This window comes from Mustela nigripes, chromosome 14 (genome assembly GCF_022355385.1).
Source record: "Mustela nigripes isolate SB6536 chromosome 14, MUSNIG.SB6536, whole genome shotgun sequence".
Lineage (NCBI taxonomy): Eukaryota > Metazoa > Chordata > Mammalia > Carnivora > Mustelidae > Mustela > Mustela nigripes.
Window position 1 is genome coordinate 27,898,147 of NC_081570.1, and position 20,193 is coordinate 27,918,339.

The following is a 20,193-nucleotide window of genomic DNA, read 5'->3' on the forward strand; positions in this document are numbered from 1 at the left end:
CTAGCCCGGGCACCGGTCTGTGAGCCAGGGAAGCCTTTACCTGGACACACCCGTCTCTCAGGACACGTTCCCAGGCTGAAGAGTCACACAGATTCATCCGTCCATGCACTGCTTCCTGCTAGAATTGAGACCCAGAAGCTTGGGGAAGCGATCCTGCCTGTTTGTCCACGGTCCTATCCTCTGTGCTAGCATGGGGCTCTTACCTCAATACGTTTAATGGCCAAAAGAATAGCTTCATCACAGGGAACACTGGAAAGAGCAACTTTTGGAGTGGAAAGGTCACCCAGGAAGCACTTCTGCTGGCCTGCCACACTGCAGTTCTCACAGGGGTGCCCTTAGTTACGGGTGGTACCGGCGATGTCCCACCGATGTGTGTGGGACACATCGATTGGTGTGACACCGATGTCACACTTCATCAGCACCGTGGCCACGAACAGCCTGGGAAAACCCCTACATAACTCCAAAGCCGAAGGCCAGGTGCTAGGAAATGCCTGTGTAGATGGAAGGGTCACCAACCCAGGCTTCATATACGGGTCCCCGAGCTGCTGGACGGCCAGCAGTGAGAAATGAAGTCGGTGCCTTTCCCAGGCCTGTGAGAAGGGTCTGATTCCTGAGTGCCAGCAAAGTCACAGCAGGGCGGGCGTCCCCCACTTTGTGGCACATGATGGGGGCGGCCGCATGTCTGTTCCCACCTCCAGAGGAAGCTCCCTTCCCCACACCGTGCGTGACCACAAGGCAGGGGTCCGCCCAGGCCTGGCCCAATGCTGCAGGCCTCCACCCAGGGAGCTCCGTGAGCTCAGCTATCCAGTCTGTGCTTCGGATAGCTGTCCCTCGGTTTCTCTTCCTCATTCTCTGGTCTCGGCTGAAGAGTCACTCTGGCAGAGAAGCCCAGTCATCTCTCCTGGTCTTATACCTCCCAAGTCTCCTACACTGCTCTATGGTGCCAACTGCTGTTTTAATACAAGTCAGCTTGGGTGATTCACTGTTTGTTCCCATGGGTGGGGGTGAGAGGCGAGGGGCAAGGGCCATGGGCATCTACCTTGGCTGCTCCCATCTCTCTAGTCACCACCCCGAGTCTGACATATTGCGGGGACTGGGTTCGGACCCCTGCCCTTGAGCACCAAGTTGTGGGCTCTGGCCCTGACCACCCTCATGTAGGCACTAGTAGACACTCACTTCCGACCCGCCCAGCCCGCTGAGGGTCCCCGGGGGTTCCCATGCCTGCCGTGTCAAATCCAGAAACGCCTGGAAATCAGGAGCCTGTGGAAAAACCTCTCCCCCCACCACGTCTCCCCTCATCCTGAGACACACTCTGCAAGTATTTTCCAGGGTGTCGACTGAGGGACTGGTCCCACTCAGTGCTGACGGGCTCAATAACAAGTTCTTGCTTCGGCATTCCACACCCCTGGCCCTCACTCGCTCCCTGGCACCACACCCCAGAGCTAGGTGTTAGCATCTAAGCCTCTTCCTCAGCCTCTTCCTGCTGTCCAGGAGCCCAGCTGAGACTGTTCCAGAAAAGTCTGTGGAACGAATGAAGGAATAGTTGACCCTCAGCAGGGTGCAACTCTCGCTCCCTCTGACTTTCCTTTCCCTCCAATCCCCCTTCACTCTGGAAGTGCCGTTGTACCTGTGCCTGGACTGTTCTGGCCCTGGGTTGGCTGGACCCCGACCTCTAGCCAGGCTTCTTCCAGGTTTTTCCCAGATTGGTCCCTGCTGCCTGGGTCCTGGCAGCTAACAGTTCTTTGGTGAATCACAGTGTGGCCCGGTCCTTCCTACATCCCGGGCCTGCTTCCCTGCCCCTTCTCAGGCAGCTCAGGGTCACTGCCCTGGCAACTGGGCTGCCCTCCCAGGAGTCCACAATCACGTGCCCTTGGGGAATCCCCTGCCCTCCACTGCCCTGTCCCACCCAGGCCTCCACCTGCCCCCAGAGAGCTCCCAGCACGTCTTGCTTTAAAGGGCATTGGCCAGCCTGGAGGAGGTGGTTCGCCAGAGCCTTTCCTGGCCACACGAACAGGGGCTTGGGGTGGCTGCTACCAAGAATGCATGGAGGCCAGAGCTAAGATCTAATTACTGGTTGAATGGCAGGGGACACCATACGTGATGGAGCCATAGCCTTGACACCTGACCCTCCGCAGGCACAGGATGGGAAGTTCAATGCTTAGGACCCCGCAGCCTCGCCCCTGGGGAGGGTGTGTGAGTCCATGCACTCCCTCACACACCCTAATTCATCGACACCTGCTCCATGTGCCTGGACCACGCCGGGTGCTCAGGCAGCAGCCAAGAGCTGTTCATCAGGTGCTCACTGTCTGGAAGAAGGGTGGGGAGGGGGGATGGGCCCCTGGAGCGATGCCATCCCCTCTGCTCAGCACTCAGCATGACCAGGAGGTACAGGGGATGTCTGGACGGTACTACTTCTCTCACAAGGGAAAGGATGATAAGCCCAGGCTACCCACGACTGCTCTGTGGCTCCTCCCCGTTCTAACCCTTGTCTTGGTCCAGCCTCATCCACGAGCCAGGAAAACCTCCTCACCTGCTCTAAGTGAGACGTGACAATGGAGAGAGGAGAACCATGGCTTGCTGTGACTTGGAGGGCCTGTACGCATTCCCTTAAGGCCACGCTCCTGCTTCGTCTCTGCCAAACCGGGCCCCTCTGATTCCAGGGCTTCGGAGAGCAGCCAGGACAGGATTCTGGGCTCACAGAGAAGAAAGTCCCCAGCCTGGGGCTGACCCTGTCGCTTGTGCCTGCACGCGGATGCCATTCACCATTCACGCCTCTCCTTTGAAAAGCTCCCTGCCTGCCACGTGTGACCCTGTGCCCACACCTCTCCGGGAACCTCTCCTCCTTTGGCCTCGGTCACCCCTGCTCTCCTGGCTCTCCTCCTTCCTCTCTGGCTTTGGTGGCTCCGGCGTCTTGTGGCGTCCTCGTTTTCCTCTCTCCTTATGCTTCCTTGTCGTTCGGGTCCTCCCCAGGGTCCCATCTGTCCTCGGCCCGGCAATCCCGCCTCCGGCTGCCTCCTGAGGTCCCCTCCAAGGTTGGGCTGGTGACTCCCAAGCCTTGAACTCCTGCCCCGCTGTCTCCTCTGACGGCCCAGTTATATGGCCAGCCACCACCTCCCAGCACCTCAGTCCCAGCATGACCTCCGTGCCTCCTCCACTCCTCGATTTGGGGATGACACTGTCAACTTCCCAGCTGGAATTTCACACCTGTCCTCGTGCAAAAATCTTCCCTGTCCCTCACCTCCCAAATCCAGCCCATCTACCAATCTTCCCCATTCTCCCTTCCCGTCACCGTGCCAAGCCACCCACCTCGTCCCTTCCCAAAGCAGCGTTCCCTTCTTTCTCTCCACCACGCTCTCCTTCACCGGGGCCCCAGCCACGGCCTCCAGACTGGCTCCTGGGCAGCCCCACCACAGTGATTTTCCTCCACCTGATGCTCTTGTCACTCCCTTCCAGCTGTGTCCACCCCTTTAGCTCTCAGGCTGAAACCCAAATGCCTCTGCTTAGCACCCAGGACAGAAGCTCTGGATGGCAGGTGTCAGGAAAGGCCAATGTCCCCAAGGGGAGTAGGGGGATGATGCCTTGCCGTGTGCCTCCGCTCTCTGTGAGTCTGATCACTGTGAATCAGTTTCCCAAGGCTTCTGTTTGGAATCAGAGGGGCAAGGTTTAGATCCCGGGTCACTGTGGCCCACCAGGATGATCATGGCCGGGCCCGGCCACTGCGTTCATCCACGTGTGTACTTTTAGACAGCAGGGCTGACCCTGGAGGGAAGGCCACAGGACAGCGCCCAGGGGCTGCTCACGTACTGAGCACCAAGCCCTCTGTTAAGCATCTTCAGGCCATATCTCATTAAATCATCCTACAATCCCTGGGAGGAAGGCTTTTTTATTACTCCCATCTCATAGATGTGGAAAGAGAGGCCAGAGAGATTGCATATGGGCTAGACCCGGAATCTGAAGTCCTCTCTCTTGGATTCCAGGGTCACTAACACACCTGAGAGTAATTTAAGGCACGGACGTGGACGTAGGCAGAATACCTTTGAGAGAGGAGAAATGAGAGGGAGCGGGCAGTAAAGCTGGGGAGAGCAAGAATCTGCGAGAGGCGGGGTGACAGAGAGCGAAATCACTGCTCCGTCCAATCTGTCTGTTGCTCGCACCGTTGGAGCCCACTGAGCGGGGACAGGGGTGCGAGGAGTGTGTCAGCAGGAGGGGTCACACCCCCACCTGTCCCGTCTTCCTCCGTGAGCCTGGATCCCTGGAAGGCCGTTTGGCATGGGACAGAGGAAGCAGAGTGCCCGAGAAGGACCTCTTAAGTCCTGCTGGTCAGAGGCTCCACCCAGGGCCTCCAAATGGGCCTCGGGGGGCAGATTCTCACAAAGGTAGGCATTCATCACTTTTACGTCTGCGTTCAGATCCCTAATAAGAAAGTAATAATATTGCCAAGCCTTTACCACGCTATCTATGAGCTAGCGAGAAGACTAATTATCTGACGACACTAATAAATGGTTATGGTGTTATTAAAAATGGCACCAAGCTAGGATTAATAGGCTCATCAATTGTAGGGAATCGGGTTTAACAAGGTCCCCTGCCTGTCCCGTCAGGGCCCGCGCCTTGATGGATACTGCGCTGCACAGAGGCCGCAGATGAGGCCACCTCCCCTCTTTTCCCCAGCAGAGGGTCAGCTGAGAAAGGTCTGGCTTACTGCTGAGTGTTTCTGAGCTGCCCCCTCACAAATGCTCTTCAAAGCCTGGAGATGGAGATGCTGTGGCCACCAGGACTGGCGCCGGCCCTGCTCCCTTCCACAGGTGGCCCCCACGCTCCACGGGACCGCCCCACTTCCCGGTCCAGCCTACCTCTGCAAACAACAGGCGCTGGCACCCACTGGGACCCCGCATTCCAGGGCCCTGGCACCAAGCAGGAGTAGGGGAGCTGATAAATGGAGATGCCTCTGGGGCCTGCTGACTAATTTCCATAATAATTATAGTTATTACTAATAATGGTGACAACACCACTCCCTTCCATTTACACTGGATTCCACAATCTAGGAGAGCTTCCCCACCAGCTGTCTCCTCCCAGCCGCTCAACCTGCTGGGAAGAACACAGGGTGGGGAGTCCATATTCAGTGTTCGTATTCTCGATGTTGCGTTAGAACCTAGGAGCCCGGGGACATGAAGGCCTCAAGTTCCCTCCCCGGCCTCGAAGGAGTAACCGTACGATACAGATAAAAATAAGAAGACAAGGACCGACAGGGTGCAGAGGACATAACGCACGTGTGTGAGCTTAGCCCTCACGGCCTATGGGGCTGCCTCTATGACTGTCATTCCCGTTTTACAGATAGGGAAACTGAGACAGGGAGAGGCCAAGAAACTTGTCCAGGGGACGTGCACAGTCAAGCCCAGCCCAAGTTCGTGCTGGTGACCGACCAGAAGCCTCTCCCACCAGCCTTCCACTGAGTTCTGGAGGCCCTAGGAAATGAAGGTTTTGCTTGAGCCTTCCCGCTGCTCCCTCCCCTCCAAGGCTCTAGGTTCCCTGTAGAGTATCTCCCCTGCACGGTAACAATTCCCATGGCTGGTACTTTCCATGCCAAGATCTACACTACAGGAGCCTACTTTGCCCTGGCTCCTGGGGTCAGGATGGCTCTTCGCACGGGTTGGAGCACAGGGCTTCCGAAAGCAGAGAACCTCCAAAGACTCTGCCGCTTTGAACACCACTTACGAGCCGTGGGTCCTCGCTGCTCTCTGCCTCAGTTTCCCCATCTGTAAAATGGGTGGTGGGAGCAGGACCTACCTCACAAGGATCTTGTGAGGATAACTGAGGGAGGAGAACATAAGGGGTCTGGTATAGATCAGGTCCTGGCATTCGTTAGCAGCTCTTTGCTGACAGATGCCTCTGGAAAGCTGAGGGGCCTGGGCGGAAAGGCAGGAAACGTTTGCTACGGGCCAGCTGAGCCTGTGCAAATGGCTCCTCCTTCCATTCCTGCAGCAGCTGCGGGAGCTCTGATGGTTGTCCCTTCCTATTTTAGACGTGGAGACACTGAGACTCAGGGAGGTTGACGAACATTCCTGGTCATACACCTACGAGGTGCTAACATGGGGCCAGAACCTGAGTTCCCGCGGACCGCATCTGCAGGGCACCTGACAAGCCTCCCTCTTCCTGAGGCCTTGCGGTGGGCCACGCCCTGCTCCTAGTCCTTCCATCCAGGGTCACAATAATCCTCTGAGGAATGACGCCCGTTCCAGAGATGGGAAGTCACTTAGAGAGGTTTCTCCTCACGGGCCCCTACTCACACAGCTGCTGAGTGGGGTACTGGCCCTCGAACCCAGGGCCCCTGCCTGCCCCCGCCTGGGGCGACCCTACACTATGGCTTCTGTCTTCCTCCCAGGGTCCCACAAGCCCCAGGCCCCTCCCAACAGCTGCTCCTTCTTCCCAAAGCCCTGCCTGGCTGCTTCCCCGGTACTCTCCCTCACCTCAGGCATAGAACTCCCAGCTGAGCCTTGCCTCTCCCCTCGTACAGCCCTCAACTTCCTGCACCACCGGTCTCTCCCCTGCAGCCAAAGCCACTCCAGGCAGGGACAGACCTAGCTCTGCGTCCTGGAGTTTGGGAAGTGTTTTGTACTGGCGCCTTTCCCACGTGACTGGGACAGCCTTTGGTCTCCCCTAAAGGAGCGAGAGGCAGCGAGGAGCTGGGGAAGTCCTCCCAAGTGAGCTCACCAGATACCGGCGGGAGAGACTCAGTCACAAGGGGAGGGGGGTAGTGCACGTGGACTTGTGCGGAGGCCAGTGTCTGGATGCTGGGGAGCACGAGCAAGGCAGGCGCATGGGAGTGGGTCCTTCCCAAGGACCTTTGTCTCTATCTCCCCTGCTTCCAGGGCTCTCACCTGCTGGGATGCCCCACCCCAACATGCACTGGACTTGACCAAGCCTCCCAGGGCGTCCCTAGCCCCAGGGGCTCCCTTCCTGCTTACGTGGTCGATGAGCTCCTTGATCATGCCGTTCCACTGGCCCTTGTCGTCCTGCGCCCCGTACTTGCCGTCCTCCACCAGCCGGATCTCGTAGGAGAAGCCTAGGATATGGGCCAGCTCCTTGAGCAGGTCGATACAGTAGCCCTCGAAGCGGTCATTCCCGAACAGGGTCCTGTCAGACTTCCGGAACATGACGAAGGGCTCCTCCTGCAGGGACAGACGGGAGAGGGGCTGACAAAGGCGGCGTGGGTCCGGGGGAGAGCTTGGTCTGGAGCCTCTGCTCATCTGTACTTTGTCGTGGCCCCTGGCACGAGGCGGGGGCTTGGAGGGTATTTATGATGAACTGTCTGATGGTCACAGAGCTGGTAAGGGGTGGGACAGGCATTTGGACTCAAGGCGATCGGGATTCGAATCCCATGCTCTCTAGCACACCATCCGCGCAAGGCCGGCGGTTCTCCAAGTGTGGTCCCCGATCAGCAGTCTCAGCGGCACCCGAGAACTTGTGAGAAATGTAGACTTTTCAGCTGCACGTGGACCACTGGGCCTGAAACTCTGGGGTTGGAGCCCAGCCATCTGTTTCAAGAAGCCCTCCAGGGGAGGGGCGCCCCCATGGCTTAAGTCTGTTGAGCATCCAACTCTTGATTTCAGTTCAGGTCATGATCTCAGGGTGGTCGACTGGTCCCCTGTTGGGCTCCACACTCAGTGGGGAGTTTGCTTGGGATTCTCTCACTCCTTCTGCCCCTCCCCCCACTCTCTCTCTCAAATAAATATATAGATCTTTAAAAAAAAAAAAAAGAAATGCAGCCCTCCAGGGGATTCTGATGTCTGCTCTTGCGTGAGAACCCTGCCACACCAGACCCTCCATCCAGTAAGCTCCCTGACTCCTCCCCCTGATATATTTCTGTCCTCCCGAGGATCTCAGTCCCCAGCCTGAGGATCTGCTGGGTAAGTGAGGGATGTGGACCTGGGTTGCACGAGGAAATCAGCAACTGCCAGCGCCTGTGGAGGGCCTAGCCCACAGCCCAGCAAGGGCGTGCTGGACAGACAAATGGCATTGCCTCATTTAACCTTGATGTCACCCTGCGGGGGGAGGGCCCCACAGTCCCACCTGACAGATGCAGAGAGTGAACTCACGAGGACGCGTGACTGGTGCGAGCTGAGCTCACACCATTACGCTGGCAAGGAAAGCATCTGAATTCAGGTGGGTGTAGCCCTGAAGTGCACATTTGTAACCCCCTCACTGAGCCAGAGGCCCCAAGATCCAGGGCACCTCTCCTGGTGGGTAAGGGGCCCTCGGCAGGTAGCTCAGTAGCCAGGACACACATCCACCTGTCCCATCTCAGGCTCCCTCCCTGCCTGGCGACCAGGAGCCAGCAAGGGGCTGTGATGAGGGCACAACTCGGTCTGATTTCTCATTTAGAAACAAGCTCTTCAGGGCGCCTGGGTGGCTCAGTGGGTTAAAGCCTCTGCCTTTGGCTCAGGTCGTGGTATCAGGGTCCTGGGATCAAGCCCTACACTGGGCTCTCTGCTCAACAGGGAGCCTGCTTCCCCCTCTCTCTGCCTCTCTGCCGCTTGTGATCTCTGTCTGTCAAAAAGATAAATAAAATCTTAAAAAAGAGAGAGAGAGAGAGAGAAACAAGCTGTTTGCCTCCCTGCAGAGAACTGGGGGAAGAGGCAGGACAAGACAGTGGGAAGTTGCCATTGACCTGGTCTAGTCTGAGGTCCACGGGGTGAGAACTGTGGGCTCTGACTTGGCAAAATCCAGGCCTACAGCAGGGACCCAAAGTCCAGGTCAGTGCACAAGTCCATGTTTCTACGGGGTCCACCCACCCAGCTTCACCGACAAGTCCCCATCCCCGGGCCATGGTGGATGGGTCACCCCTGAGCCAACTCAGTATCTTTCTGAGCTCCTACTATGCACCAGACACCAATTCAGGGTCTCACACAGGCTGTTTGATTCAGGCCCCCAAGGCCTGCAGGACAGATGACATCACACCCATGCTGCAGATGAGGAAACACGCTCAGAGAGGGTCAGTAAGTTGCTCTAGGTCACACAGGAGTTGAACTGCAGTCTGATAGAGTCTGGCTCCCCTGCTTCCTGTCTGCAGCTCCTGGCCTCCTCCTGTGCCTTAACCTTCCCCAAGGTCACCTTGGTACCCCCTACCCCCTTACCCATGTCAGATTGCCTCAGGTCCTTAGCCGACAGGTGATAAGCAGTAGCTGGCAGAGGGTACATGTACTGGGCATCTCATGTGCACAGGCCCACGAGAAGGGCACATACCCAATTGTGGAGGCCTCTCATCATCTGTCGACCAGCATGGCTATTCCTTTGACACTATGGGCCCCTGGGGACAGAGTGAGCCATGGAAGGCCCTGAGAACACCCTCACTGGAGATCCTCCAGAGCAGAAACCCACCAGCATCCTCCTGCTGGGCTCCCGCTGTGGTAGGAGGGCTGGATTCTCTGCTCCTGGTCCCCCAGTACCTCCCTCTTTCAAAATCCTAGTCCCACTCTAGGACTCATTTGCTCTAGATTTTCAACAATCCTTTGGGAAGATTCAGAGGAAGGATGGGGGAGCGTGTGTGAACCTCCAAGGGGTTCCTGCCTCTCCAGGAATTCTGAGAAAAACCATCTCTCAGTCTAATTAGGTAGAAGATATCAGGCAACTGACCCTTGGTCCTCCCCCCGGCTCCACCGGACCCCTTTCCCTGGCTAGAGTCCATGCTGAATCTCTGTGCCTCCCATCCCCACCCTGCAACCAAGTGGGCAGCTCACAAAGTTGGTGAGAAGAGCGCAGGTGGATCAGGGAGGGGCAGGGGTTACCTGGAGGGAAGGGGGCTGTGGTTAGCGCGCGCGCGCGCGCGCGCGCACACACACACACACACACACACACACACACACACACACACGTCATTATGCAAATCCGTCTCTGGGAGGGTGTTGCCCCGAACCCTGGCATGCGGCCTGGGGGCAGGAGCCTCAGGAACCCACCCCTCCCCCTGATCCTTCTGGTCGGACATTCTTGTGCAGTGAACAAAGTATACCACTGTCCGAGTTGGCCCTGATGTGAGTTCAAGAAAGAACTGGAGAAGGTACGGTCTCTCCCAGGAGAATGGCCAACCAAACACACGTTCCTGGACAAAATCGACCTCCTTCTGTAAAATGGGGAGAATCCTGGACCCCACCAGACAGGGTTGCTGGGAGGAGTAAAGGAACCAATCTATGAAAAGCACTTACAACGGCGCCTGGCAAAGGTAAGCTGCCAATGTGATCGACGGATTGATTTTTGTTAATATCGTTACCGTCTTTCCGTGTGCTGGGTCGCCTGTGCCTGCAGTGCCCTTTCCAGCCTAGAGACCATGCCCAAGGTCAACAAAACACCCTAGCTGGCCCTGGAAAACCATTTCAGGGTAAGGTCCCTGAGGTGGCTTACTTCCTGACCCTCCCTCCACGCCCCTCCCTGGGTCTATTCTCTAAAATTAGCACTTCCTTTGTGAAGCCAACGCAGCCCCAGAATCTATACATCTCCATATAAATACGCTGCCTTCGGAGCAGCTGTAAAATGCCATTAATTTCGGGAAGTGCTCTGCGGATGGCATACATATTTAACAGCCAAAGCCCAGAGCATTAAAATGGTGCTCGCCTTAGTAATGTGTCTCTAGACCTGCAACATTTCCTAGGGGGTAATTCTGAACTCCGCCAACTACTTATTCATGGACTATTTCACAATTTATTACTGGAAATGTCCAGACAGCCAATTCACAAGCTCTCTCGGCTGCTAATCGATTGCTCGGTGAAGGTGCCCTCAATTTCATAACTTCACGCTCCCCTATTGCTCTGGGAGAACTGCCGTAGGAGCAGGGTAATATTTCTCTTCAACAAGTCACAGGAAACAGGGGTCCAGAAAAATAACCTTTTCCGACTTTTCGCGGCCAGAGCTCTCTGTCTGGTTTCTTTCTGATCACTTACACCAGCGGGAGAGCCGGGCCGTGTGCTAAGCTTCTCCCCTGGCTGCAGGACCTGTGGAGTTGGAAAGGGGTCTGTGGGGAGAGGAGGATGCAAGGGTGAGCTGCCCGGCACCCGTATTACCAGGCTCCCCTCTGACGCACATTCACACAAGTGCACACCTGTATACACAATACTACCAGCACGGGTGTACCACGTTCTCGATGTTCTGTCTGCCTGGCCCTGCTTGGCCGCAGAGGCTGAAGGCTCTGGACCCAAGACCTTGCCTTCTGCCTGTTAGAACCAGGACAGAGCACTGGAGTCCTGTCCATCCCAGAGGTGGGGTCTAGAGCAGTCCCTGGCCTGGGACCGCCCTCCCAGCCCACACACCCTGGCCTTCCTTGGCTTCTCTGCTTCTCCTGTTGCCCTGTGCTAGGGGTTCTGCCTGCCTGGCCGTTGAGTCTTATGAGGTCACTATGTGCACAGGGCACAAATATACCCACCGGTGTGACTCCAGACACCCGTGTGCGGCTGGTCCAGTCCCGCACCCACACATGCACCCAGACGCTGCTTTCTTCAGCAGCCTAAAGAACTCTGAACCTTCAAAGGCAGGGCCCCCAGGAGTGAGGCAGGTGTGTTTTCTCGGCATGTGAGCTGAGGTTGGAGTGGATGAATTTTTCATGAGCCCATGGGAGAGCAGAACCAGAACAGAAGCTGGGGCTGGGCAGAGAGGGGGTGAGAGATGGGAGGCTTCCAGGCTCTCAACCTCAGACACGGGGAAGGCCATCTGCAGCTCTGAGGGCCAGGGTGGATGCAGTTAGGGCTCCATCCATCTGTGTGCCCAGGGTAAGGCAGCCTTTGTTCTTAACTCCAGGGTTAGGGATAGGGGAGAAGAGGAGGTAGGTGTCCAACAGCCCACAGGGAACTGCGCCCCTCCCCTGTGCCCAGACTCCAGGGAAAAGAGCGAGCAGAAACCCCTCTCATTAAGGGCCCAGCCCTATTCTCCGGGGGCAAAGCAGTCGGATCTTCCTGAACCCAGCTTGGGTATCTGCCTGTCACTCAAAGTGCCGTTTCCCAGACAACACCCTTGCAGGCTGGCCCCCCTCCCCCCCCCCCCCCCCCCCCCCCCCCGCCACCCCCCTCGCGGGCCGGCCCCCCTCCCCCCCCCCCCCACACACACACAGTGCTCTCAGCAGGAGGTGCTGGCCCTGTTTTCAGGCTGCCAACCGCTGGGCTGGGTTTTCATCCAGAGCAGCTAGGGCTAGGCCCCTTTTTACAACTGGCGCCCCTGCCCCTAAGAGCCTCAACCTGAGAGCACCCCCCCAGGACTCCAAGACAGGTGGACCATGCTGAGACTTTCAGGAGCATCTGGACCATCTCAAGGTTTTCAGGAAGGAGGCCCCAGGTCCGTCCATGGGGGAGTGGGCCTCTCTCTCGCTCGGGAGACTGAGGACATTTTCAGCTGGGCACAGAGAGTTTCTCAGAGACCAGTGCAAAGGCTGTGTGTCATAGCCCGTCCCCGTCGGGGATCCTCCAGATGTTTTCCGGGCCATTTCTCTTCCTCCAGGAAAGACTGGACTTCTCTCACTGACCCACAGGGAGAAGCAAACCCTACCCTCCGTGAGCTCTGGGCATCGGGGAATGCAGAAAGCAATCATGGGCCGCCCCCTGCCCATGCGAGTATCTGACACTGCAGGATGGGGTTAAGAGTGCGCGGGACATTGACTTGGGTGGGTGAGCTGTGATGTCAGAGGTCAAGGCCAACGGGGGCGGGAGTGGGAGGGTGGGGGAGGGAATCATTATGATGTCAGGCCCAGGAGCACAGACTTTGAGCAAAGCAGATGATGAGGTCGTGGTTGGGTCTGGAGTCTGTCTTATCAACAGGAGACCAGAGATTTGAGGGCCACAGAAGGTCAAGGTCACAGACCCTAAGGCCTTCAGGGGCCCTGAAGGCCTGTCAGGAAACAAGGAAGCAAGAGGCAGGGTAGTGTTGACCATGGTGGGGGTGGCAGGTTCTGTAGAAGGCAAGTCTGAAGCCTCTGAGCTACCCTGTGCTGGGAAGAACCTCTGCGGTCATGGTCGAGGTCATGGTCAAGGGTCAGTCTTCAGTGAAGTTCAGGGCTCAGGGGTGGACAGAAGCAGAGGCTTTCTCTAGAACACTCTGCATACTGTACTAGACCTGAGCTCCCTGGGGCCTGGATTTGTGATCAAATTTCAGTCATGAGGAACAACAGCAGCTCTCATTCCGCATGCACTCGGTGTCATTCAGATTAATCCCCCAGACTGACAACTCCATGAAGTAGATACAATTAGTACCACCTTTCTTTTTCAGGTGGGGAAACAGAGGCATGGAGCAGTGAAGCAATTTCCTGGGGTCACACAGCTAATTAACTGGGAAGCCAGGGCTCAGACCCAAGTGTCTGTGCTCACAGTCTTGCCCCTGCACCCCGGTCACACTGCAAGTCCCTAGCGGCTGCTGAGCTAGTGTTCGCCCGGATGAGGGGCAGGGGGGGCAGATAGGGCTGGGTGCGGGCCATGGGCCAAGAGGGGCTTCTCTCTTTCCCCATCCCCAGGGGTGCCTGAGAGCCAGCAGGATACTGCGGGTGAAACTTCCAGCAAGGGACTGAGTGCATCAGGTTGGGACCTTTGCAAGAACCTGTGAGTGTTGATCAAGAGGCTTCCAGAAGGGCATAGGATGTCTGCCGGATCCTGCCACTGCAGGCGTAGACAAATTCCGTGCACCTTTGCAGAAGGGTTTCACGCCCTTGAAATCAGGCTGCTGCTGCCATTTTAGCAAAATGCACGTCCATGGTCTTTCAAGGTGTGTGTATCCGGTTTCCTTCCGGTGCATTAGGTCTAGCCTGCCGCTCCCTTGAGGGCATTGTTTTGTGGCTGAATCATCTCGGCCCACATCATCACCCTGCTTCCTAATCTCTCCGAGCACACTCGTTTTACCTTTCTTAATCTCGTCTTGTGCGAAGTGTTTTATTTATATCTCACACTTTATGCAGCTCTGTTTTTAATCTTTTACCACCTTTTTATTATTTTATTTTTACCCTTTTATATTTTAGCTTTGTCACACTTTTATCCTTTTGCTTTCTGACATTTCGGTTTTACATTTTTTACCTTGTCTAGCTGGAGCTGTTAATTATTTATTTTAATTTCTCATCTTCCGTGATGGCTTCCCTTTTCATCTCGTGCCTTATTTTCATTTTTCTCATTATTATTTTCCCTTTCACCTTTTTCTTTTGTTCCCTTTCTGTTTGCATCCACATCAATACCCCTTCAATGGCTCATCAGTCTTTAATCCCTTTGCTCTTTTTTGTTTGTTTCTTTTTAATCTTTCTAGATTTTTTTTTTTTTTAACAATTTCTCCCCTGTTCCTGATGAAATCCTTTGACTTATTGGTCTCAGGAGTCTGATTTTTATATTTTTTTTATTTGGTCAATAAAGGCAGGTGTTGGTGTTGAGGGCAATGCTGGGGGAGGGGAGCTCATGCCCAAACCTGGGGAGGGGGAGCAGGCATCTCCCCAGCCCTCCTGTCCTGACTCTGTCACCAGTATGTCCAGAACCACTGTGAGGGCTCCATCACCTTTGACACAAATCCTCTCAGTGGTACAACCTTGGACACTGGGGGTGAGGCCCACGGGCTACAGGTGCTCCCTTGATTACGTTGACTACACTGGTGCCCCTGGTGTCTGCCGCTTACTGGGAGGATGGGGTTTACCTACCATGCCCCTTCTTGCTCCGGGGTGCCCACCACTTGTCACCAAGCATATGTCTGGTGAGTCACACTAGAGGGAGGGCACAGGACCGTTCCGTGGTGCCCAGTTGAGCTGCCCCTCCCGCCAGTGGGAGGCAGGTGGGGCAACTGTACCCTGGCACCCTGGAGGGGTCCTGAGCCAGGTGTGCAGCCCTGCTCTCTGGGTCCATCCCAGGCAGCCTTACTTGGTCCGAGCCCTCCAAACCCTGCTGAGCCCTCCACTCTATACAGGATTTGCTCTATTCATATTCATGCATTTATTGTATTGTATGTGCTTAGTTATAAGCAGTTATAAGGAGAAGCTGACCAAAATTGCCCTCCAAAGATCTTTGGTCAGAAGCTACTGGGTGGTGATCAGGCTGCCTCTCCCCAGCATGGCCCAGCATGGGTCCCCCAAAACGGTGTTGCGTCTCTGAAAGGGCGGGTTCAGAGTCTCTGGATCCCCTGGAGGCCTTTCAGAAAGGGCTGGTGCACGGGGAGGGGGCACAACACTGGCCAGTTAAGAGGGCAGTGACGTGGGTGTGTCCTTCTGCCCATGCTGAGTTCCAAGGTACAGAGAACCTCGGAGATGCCAAGAGCCACACCTTGGGGCAGAAGGAGGCGCTCTTCGGTTTGGGGAATGGAGGGAGGACGGCAAGCTGAGTGACCATGGACCTGAGCTCTCGGGATGGGTACTGTGGCCTATGGCCTGTGGGCTCCCCGTACTGGCTGGGCTCTCCGGGTGTGGCCACAGCACCCACCACAGCTGGGGGGACCCCTGAGAAGGGCCTTTCCCTGGGAGCTGAGGTGAAGAGGGGGGTGCCCAGAGTCCTGGGGCAGAGGGCAGCTACCCTGTCTACCCCATCGTGGTTTGTACTTGGGCTCAGGGGTGGGTGGGTGGTGGGAGATGCAAACACACAGGCCTCTGCAGTGAGCAGATCTCAGACAGGTGTGAGGACCAGTCTGCCCCGCCTTTCGGAGCAGGCCACTGACAGCCACCCCCTGGGGTCTTTGGCCTGTGACCATGAACAAGTTACTGTGTTCCAATGACTGCGGGGCTTTCTGAGGGACCCTCTGTGTTTCCACAGCACGTCCCCCACCTCCCAGCCTCGAAGCAGCCCCGAGAGATGCCCGGTCTGTGCTGCCCAGTCTGGGTCCCTCCAGCCCATCCCTGGCTCACATAGTCACATAGGGGTGGCAGGCTCTTACCAGCACAGTGGTGACGATGAGCGATCTGTTTGTCAGAGAGTCTGTGACATTAGGGCCTCGGCCTTTGGCGACCTCCGTGATGTTGAGCCCCTCTGCAGGACTCCACACACCCACCTGGATGGACAGACAGACAGAGAACAGGGCCTTCCAACTTTTCTCCACAACCACAAGGCTGTCTGCTCATTCCCCTTCCTCAGGAGCATCACGAGGTAACATGCTGGGAGCTGACCTTTCAGACCACCCTGTTGCCTCTCTTCTTCTAGGAGGAGGCCCTTAAGGTGTCGAGTCTCCTGAATTCTGCCACCTACCCCCCTTTGCTGGCAACCCCAGCACAGCTGGTGGGAAAATGCAGAGGAGAAGGTAAGCACAGATACAGCCTGGAGACCTCAGCCCAGCCAGAGGTGAAGCAGGTGCACTAAGAAATCAGAGGTCCTGGGGCAGAGGTACTCCAAGCCTGGTGCGCCTCCTCTTTCTGGGGAAGATGCTGGGCACCCAGTCACTTACTCACTGGGTCTCCACTCAGGTGCCACCTCCTAGACCCACGCAGCCTCCATAGCCGGGAAAGGCCTGGGGCCAGGGAGATGTTCGCTAAGCATTTGTAGAATGAGTTAACAGCGGAGGAGATGTGTCCCCTGCAGGAAGCCAGGCCGGGCAGGAGCGGGTCTTTGTAGCCGTTTTGGGGATGGCAAACCAGAGTGGAGGGCCCTCCCTGCGGGCCCGATTGCCGCCGGGTTTGGAGGCAGTTTGCTTTGTGGTTTTACTCGTAAAGTGGGCAGGTGGGGTGGGGTGGCCAAGGTGGCATCGTTGGTGTCCCCACAGTGCCCTGGTGGCTACGAGGCCAGAAGCTGGAGAAGGCCAGGGAAGAGCCAGCTGACTAACCCTTCTAATATCCGGGGCCTTGGGAAGGTGCTCTGCCGCCCAGCTCTGCTCCCCTGCTCTCAAGGATGGTCTTGGCATGCCCACTCTGTCCTTGGCCTAGCTGGGGGGCACTCAGGAAACTTAATCAATTAAACAGAGAGGCCGAACGCAAACATCCCATTCAGAGAGCTGCGCAAAGCAGATAGCAGGGGGCCTTGTAATTATGCCTGGGTAATTCTGCCCTAATCCTCCCAGAGCCATGGGCGGGAGCTGGTGGGATCAGCCGTGACCCGGCTTAGCAAACAGAAGCCAGGGGACAAGAGGCAGGTGGCTGTGTTTGGGCTTAGCACCCTCTCCAGGCAGGATTTCTGTCTTCGCAGAACCCCGCAGAGCCCAGAGGAGGATGGTGTCAGAGAGACCCTTCTCTCAGGTGCGCTGAGCTCACGAGGGGCCCCAGCAGCCCACCTGGAGACCCCACAAACATCTGTCCAGAGGTTCCTGAGCAGCTGGAATCCTGTCCCCCACAAGCATCTATGACTTCCAACTGTGAGGCACCAGGTGCCCTGGGGACGTATGAAGGGCTAGGACCGAAGAGTCCCCAGCCCCCACAGAGACTGTCTGCCCTAAGTCCAGATGGCTGTGAGCAGGGCCCGTGGGAGGGCTCTTCCTGGGTGTTAGCTGTAGTCGCTCCGTCCCTGGGAGAAGGCTGCTGGGATGGGCTGAGAGGGAGAGCTGTTATGATCCACTGCCAAGGTCTGCTGCAGGGCCCGGCAGCACCTAGTGGGGGTGTCTGGGTAGCCGGAAGCCCTCCTCAGAATTTGAGGCCAGCCCCAGAGGCCGACAGCTGACAGAGCACAAATGAGACCCCATTTGAGTGGGAATCACTGCAGCGACACTGGCAGACGCGGAAGGGCCCCCCTGCGCGGCCAGGTTGAAGCATGAAGCACTGCCCCATGAGAACTTGGACCAACAGGTCTCCCTGATTTTAGGAGCAGAGGCCGCCGCCCCTGTGCCTCAGGGGCTGATGCTGGATGTGGCATGAAAGAGTGATAGAGGAGAGGTGGGGTTTCCCTGGCCGCCTCTGCCCAGGGGCCCCCAGGAGTCTATGGGGAGACTCCGAGGTGAATGGAATCAACTTGGCCATGAGGTACAACCCAGCCACAGCCAGGTGTGTGCCTGACGGAGGGAACCCAGGAGACAGAGGCCACTCATACAAGCAGGGAGCCCCAAGGGCAAAAAAGGGGCCCATGGGAGTGGGTGTGAATGGGCCATAGGTAATGTTCTGGGGGCTCGGAGCCTGGGCCTGGAAAGGCAGATTGGGTTATTTCTTAGAGAGCCATAAAGGCCCAGGTGAGAGGCTGGGGTTTCACTCGGCGCTGGGAGACCACGGACACCAGCGGAGCAGGGCAGGGTCGTGCTCTGGGAAGCTGTGCACGCATGAGTGTGTGTGTGTGTGTGTGTGTGTGTGTGTATACACTCAGGAAGGCGGGAGGCTCAGGGTAGAGGTGGAGAAGCCAGGGTGCTGAAATCATCCAAGGGAGAGGCCTGACCCAGGTCAGACAGCGGGGGACAGGAGAGTAATCAGGGCATCCTAAAGGTGCATAAGCATCAGAGCCTCCCTCTCTGGGCTTTTGCTCCCCGCACTTCGTACCCTCACTCCCAGGGCTGAACAGTCGCCCTGGTGTGAGAGAGGGTGGCCGAGCCTTCGGGCCAAGGTCCCAGGGATGTGCAGAATTAGGGGCCAATGTGGACTCTTCTCCTCAACCCGACAGCCTGACTTGACAGAATAGGTGGATAATTCCCAGAGAGCAGAACTGGCTTCATTATAAACATTTGCTGGTGGCTAGATGGAGGCCTCAGCCCCAGAAGGGTCTACCATCCTCATCCAGACCCCCGGAATCACTGAGGCCTTAGAAACCAAGAGTGGAGTGTTCAGAATCCATACGCTTCAACCTGTCTTCAAGGATAAGAACCAACTCTGGTTCTCACATAAGCAATCATGTTGCTTAATTGTTGCTTAAATGCCTCCAGTGACAGTGAGATTACTACTCCCCAGGTAGGCACCCCCTAGTTGTTGAAGTTTGTTACCCAAAGTCAGGTCTGTCCTTCTGTCCCCTCCCTAAGCTTTACATTACTGCTCCAAGGTTAAGCACCCCCGGGGGGCCTGTGCTCACAGGGTGACCGCTGGGTTGTCAGCCATGGCCACTGTGTTCTGCACCCCTCCAGCCCAACCATGCCTTCAGGTTCTCCGAAGGGCCAAGGCACAGGCCATGCCAGGTCATGTCGAATCCCCCAGGTCTGGTCCCTCCCTCTCCTGAGTACCCCGTACCTTCTCCAGGCCGTCCTCCTTCAGGCTGATGATGTCCAGATCAAAATCTGTCCGTAAGCCACTGGTTTTGTTGAAAACAATCCGTCCTGTTAATCCTTCCCACTGAGCCTGCCGGAAGGGAGAGGGCAGAGCGGCAATTCCTCGGGCTCATAAATCATCATTCGGTACAACTGTACAATGCTTCATTTTAATTACTCTTTGCACTGATACTGTTCCCCCAAGACCATGATTAATTAATAATCACCTCCATCATTGCTCGGGCTGTGGTGCGAGCCAGCGATTTCCATAAATTCTATTATGCTCTTTAGCCAGCGTTACATTTGCACCTTCTCGTGTACAACATCGATCTCAGATGCACTCAAATGAGCCCCCGCCTTGAAGCCATGAGGAGGGGGAGCCCGCGGCAGGTCCCCAGAGAGGGGCAGGGAGGCAGGCGGGCGGCGTGGGACAGGAGAGACCTGCACAGAGGTGGGAAAGCCGTGGACCAATGGGATCCCGATGTGCGGCGGGATATCCAAATAAGGGAAACTTGCCAAAAGACCCCTGAGCTTTCCCCAAGACCCCTTAAAAGCCCCCTCCTCCCTGCCTTGGGCGCGACTTCCACCACTCTGAGTGGCGGAACCTCGCCCGAGGGTGCCCACCTCCTCCCGGCGCAACTTTCCTGGCTCCCCTTCTCCTGAGCCCTGAAACTTCGCCGGAGAGCGTTTTTAATAAATCTTGCCTTGCACCCACTTTGCCTGGTGTTGTGTTTATCTCGCCGGAAAAAGCTTTACACGTCCTTAGTCCTTGCCTAACTACACGCGGGTCGGGATCCCCTGTGGGTTCTGAAAAAGGTTTCGGGGCCTCTCCTTGGCCGAACGCCCATGCCAGTCATGCTTACACTCGCAGCGTGACAGCCAAATTCATGGGATCATGGATCCCTGGAGGCCACAGTGACGCCTGTGGGGCTCTCCAAACACTTGGGCAGCTCCAAGGCAGCGTGGGAAGACTGAGGCAGAGAGGGGTGGGGCCCGGACGGGGTCCGGGAGGTTGTTCAAAGGAGATCGACAGAATGTGATCTAACCTCTCCGAGCTTCGGGAAGGGGAAATGACCTGTTTCCTAGGTGTTAAAAAAGATGCATGAAGTGCGTAGCAAGCGCCTGGCCTCCGCA

At 56.7% G+C, this 20,193-nt stretch overlaps 1 protein-coding gene across 1 annotated transcript in view; it reads right to left on the minus strand.

The window, feature by feature from the left end:
• The window catches only part of GRIK3 (glutamate ionotropic receptor kainate type subunit 3), a 222,314-nt gene that overhangs the window by 37,372 nt on the left and 164,749 nt on the right, over positions 1 to 20,193 (minus strand). The window contains exons 8-10 of the mRNA XM_059377288.1: positions 19,043 to 19,150; positions 15,856 to 15,969; positions 6,963 to 7,166 (exon numbers count right to left, since the gene is read on the minus strand). Of these exons, the coding sequence (XP_059233271.1) occupies positions 6,963 to 7,166; positions 15,856 to 15,969; positions 19,043 to 19,150 (426 nt within the window). The remainder of the gene's footprint in view (positions 1 to 6,962; positions 7,167 to 15,855; positions 15,970 to 19,042; positions 19,151 to 20,193) is intronic.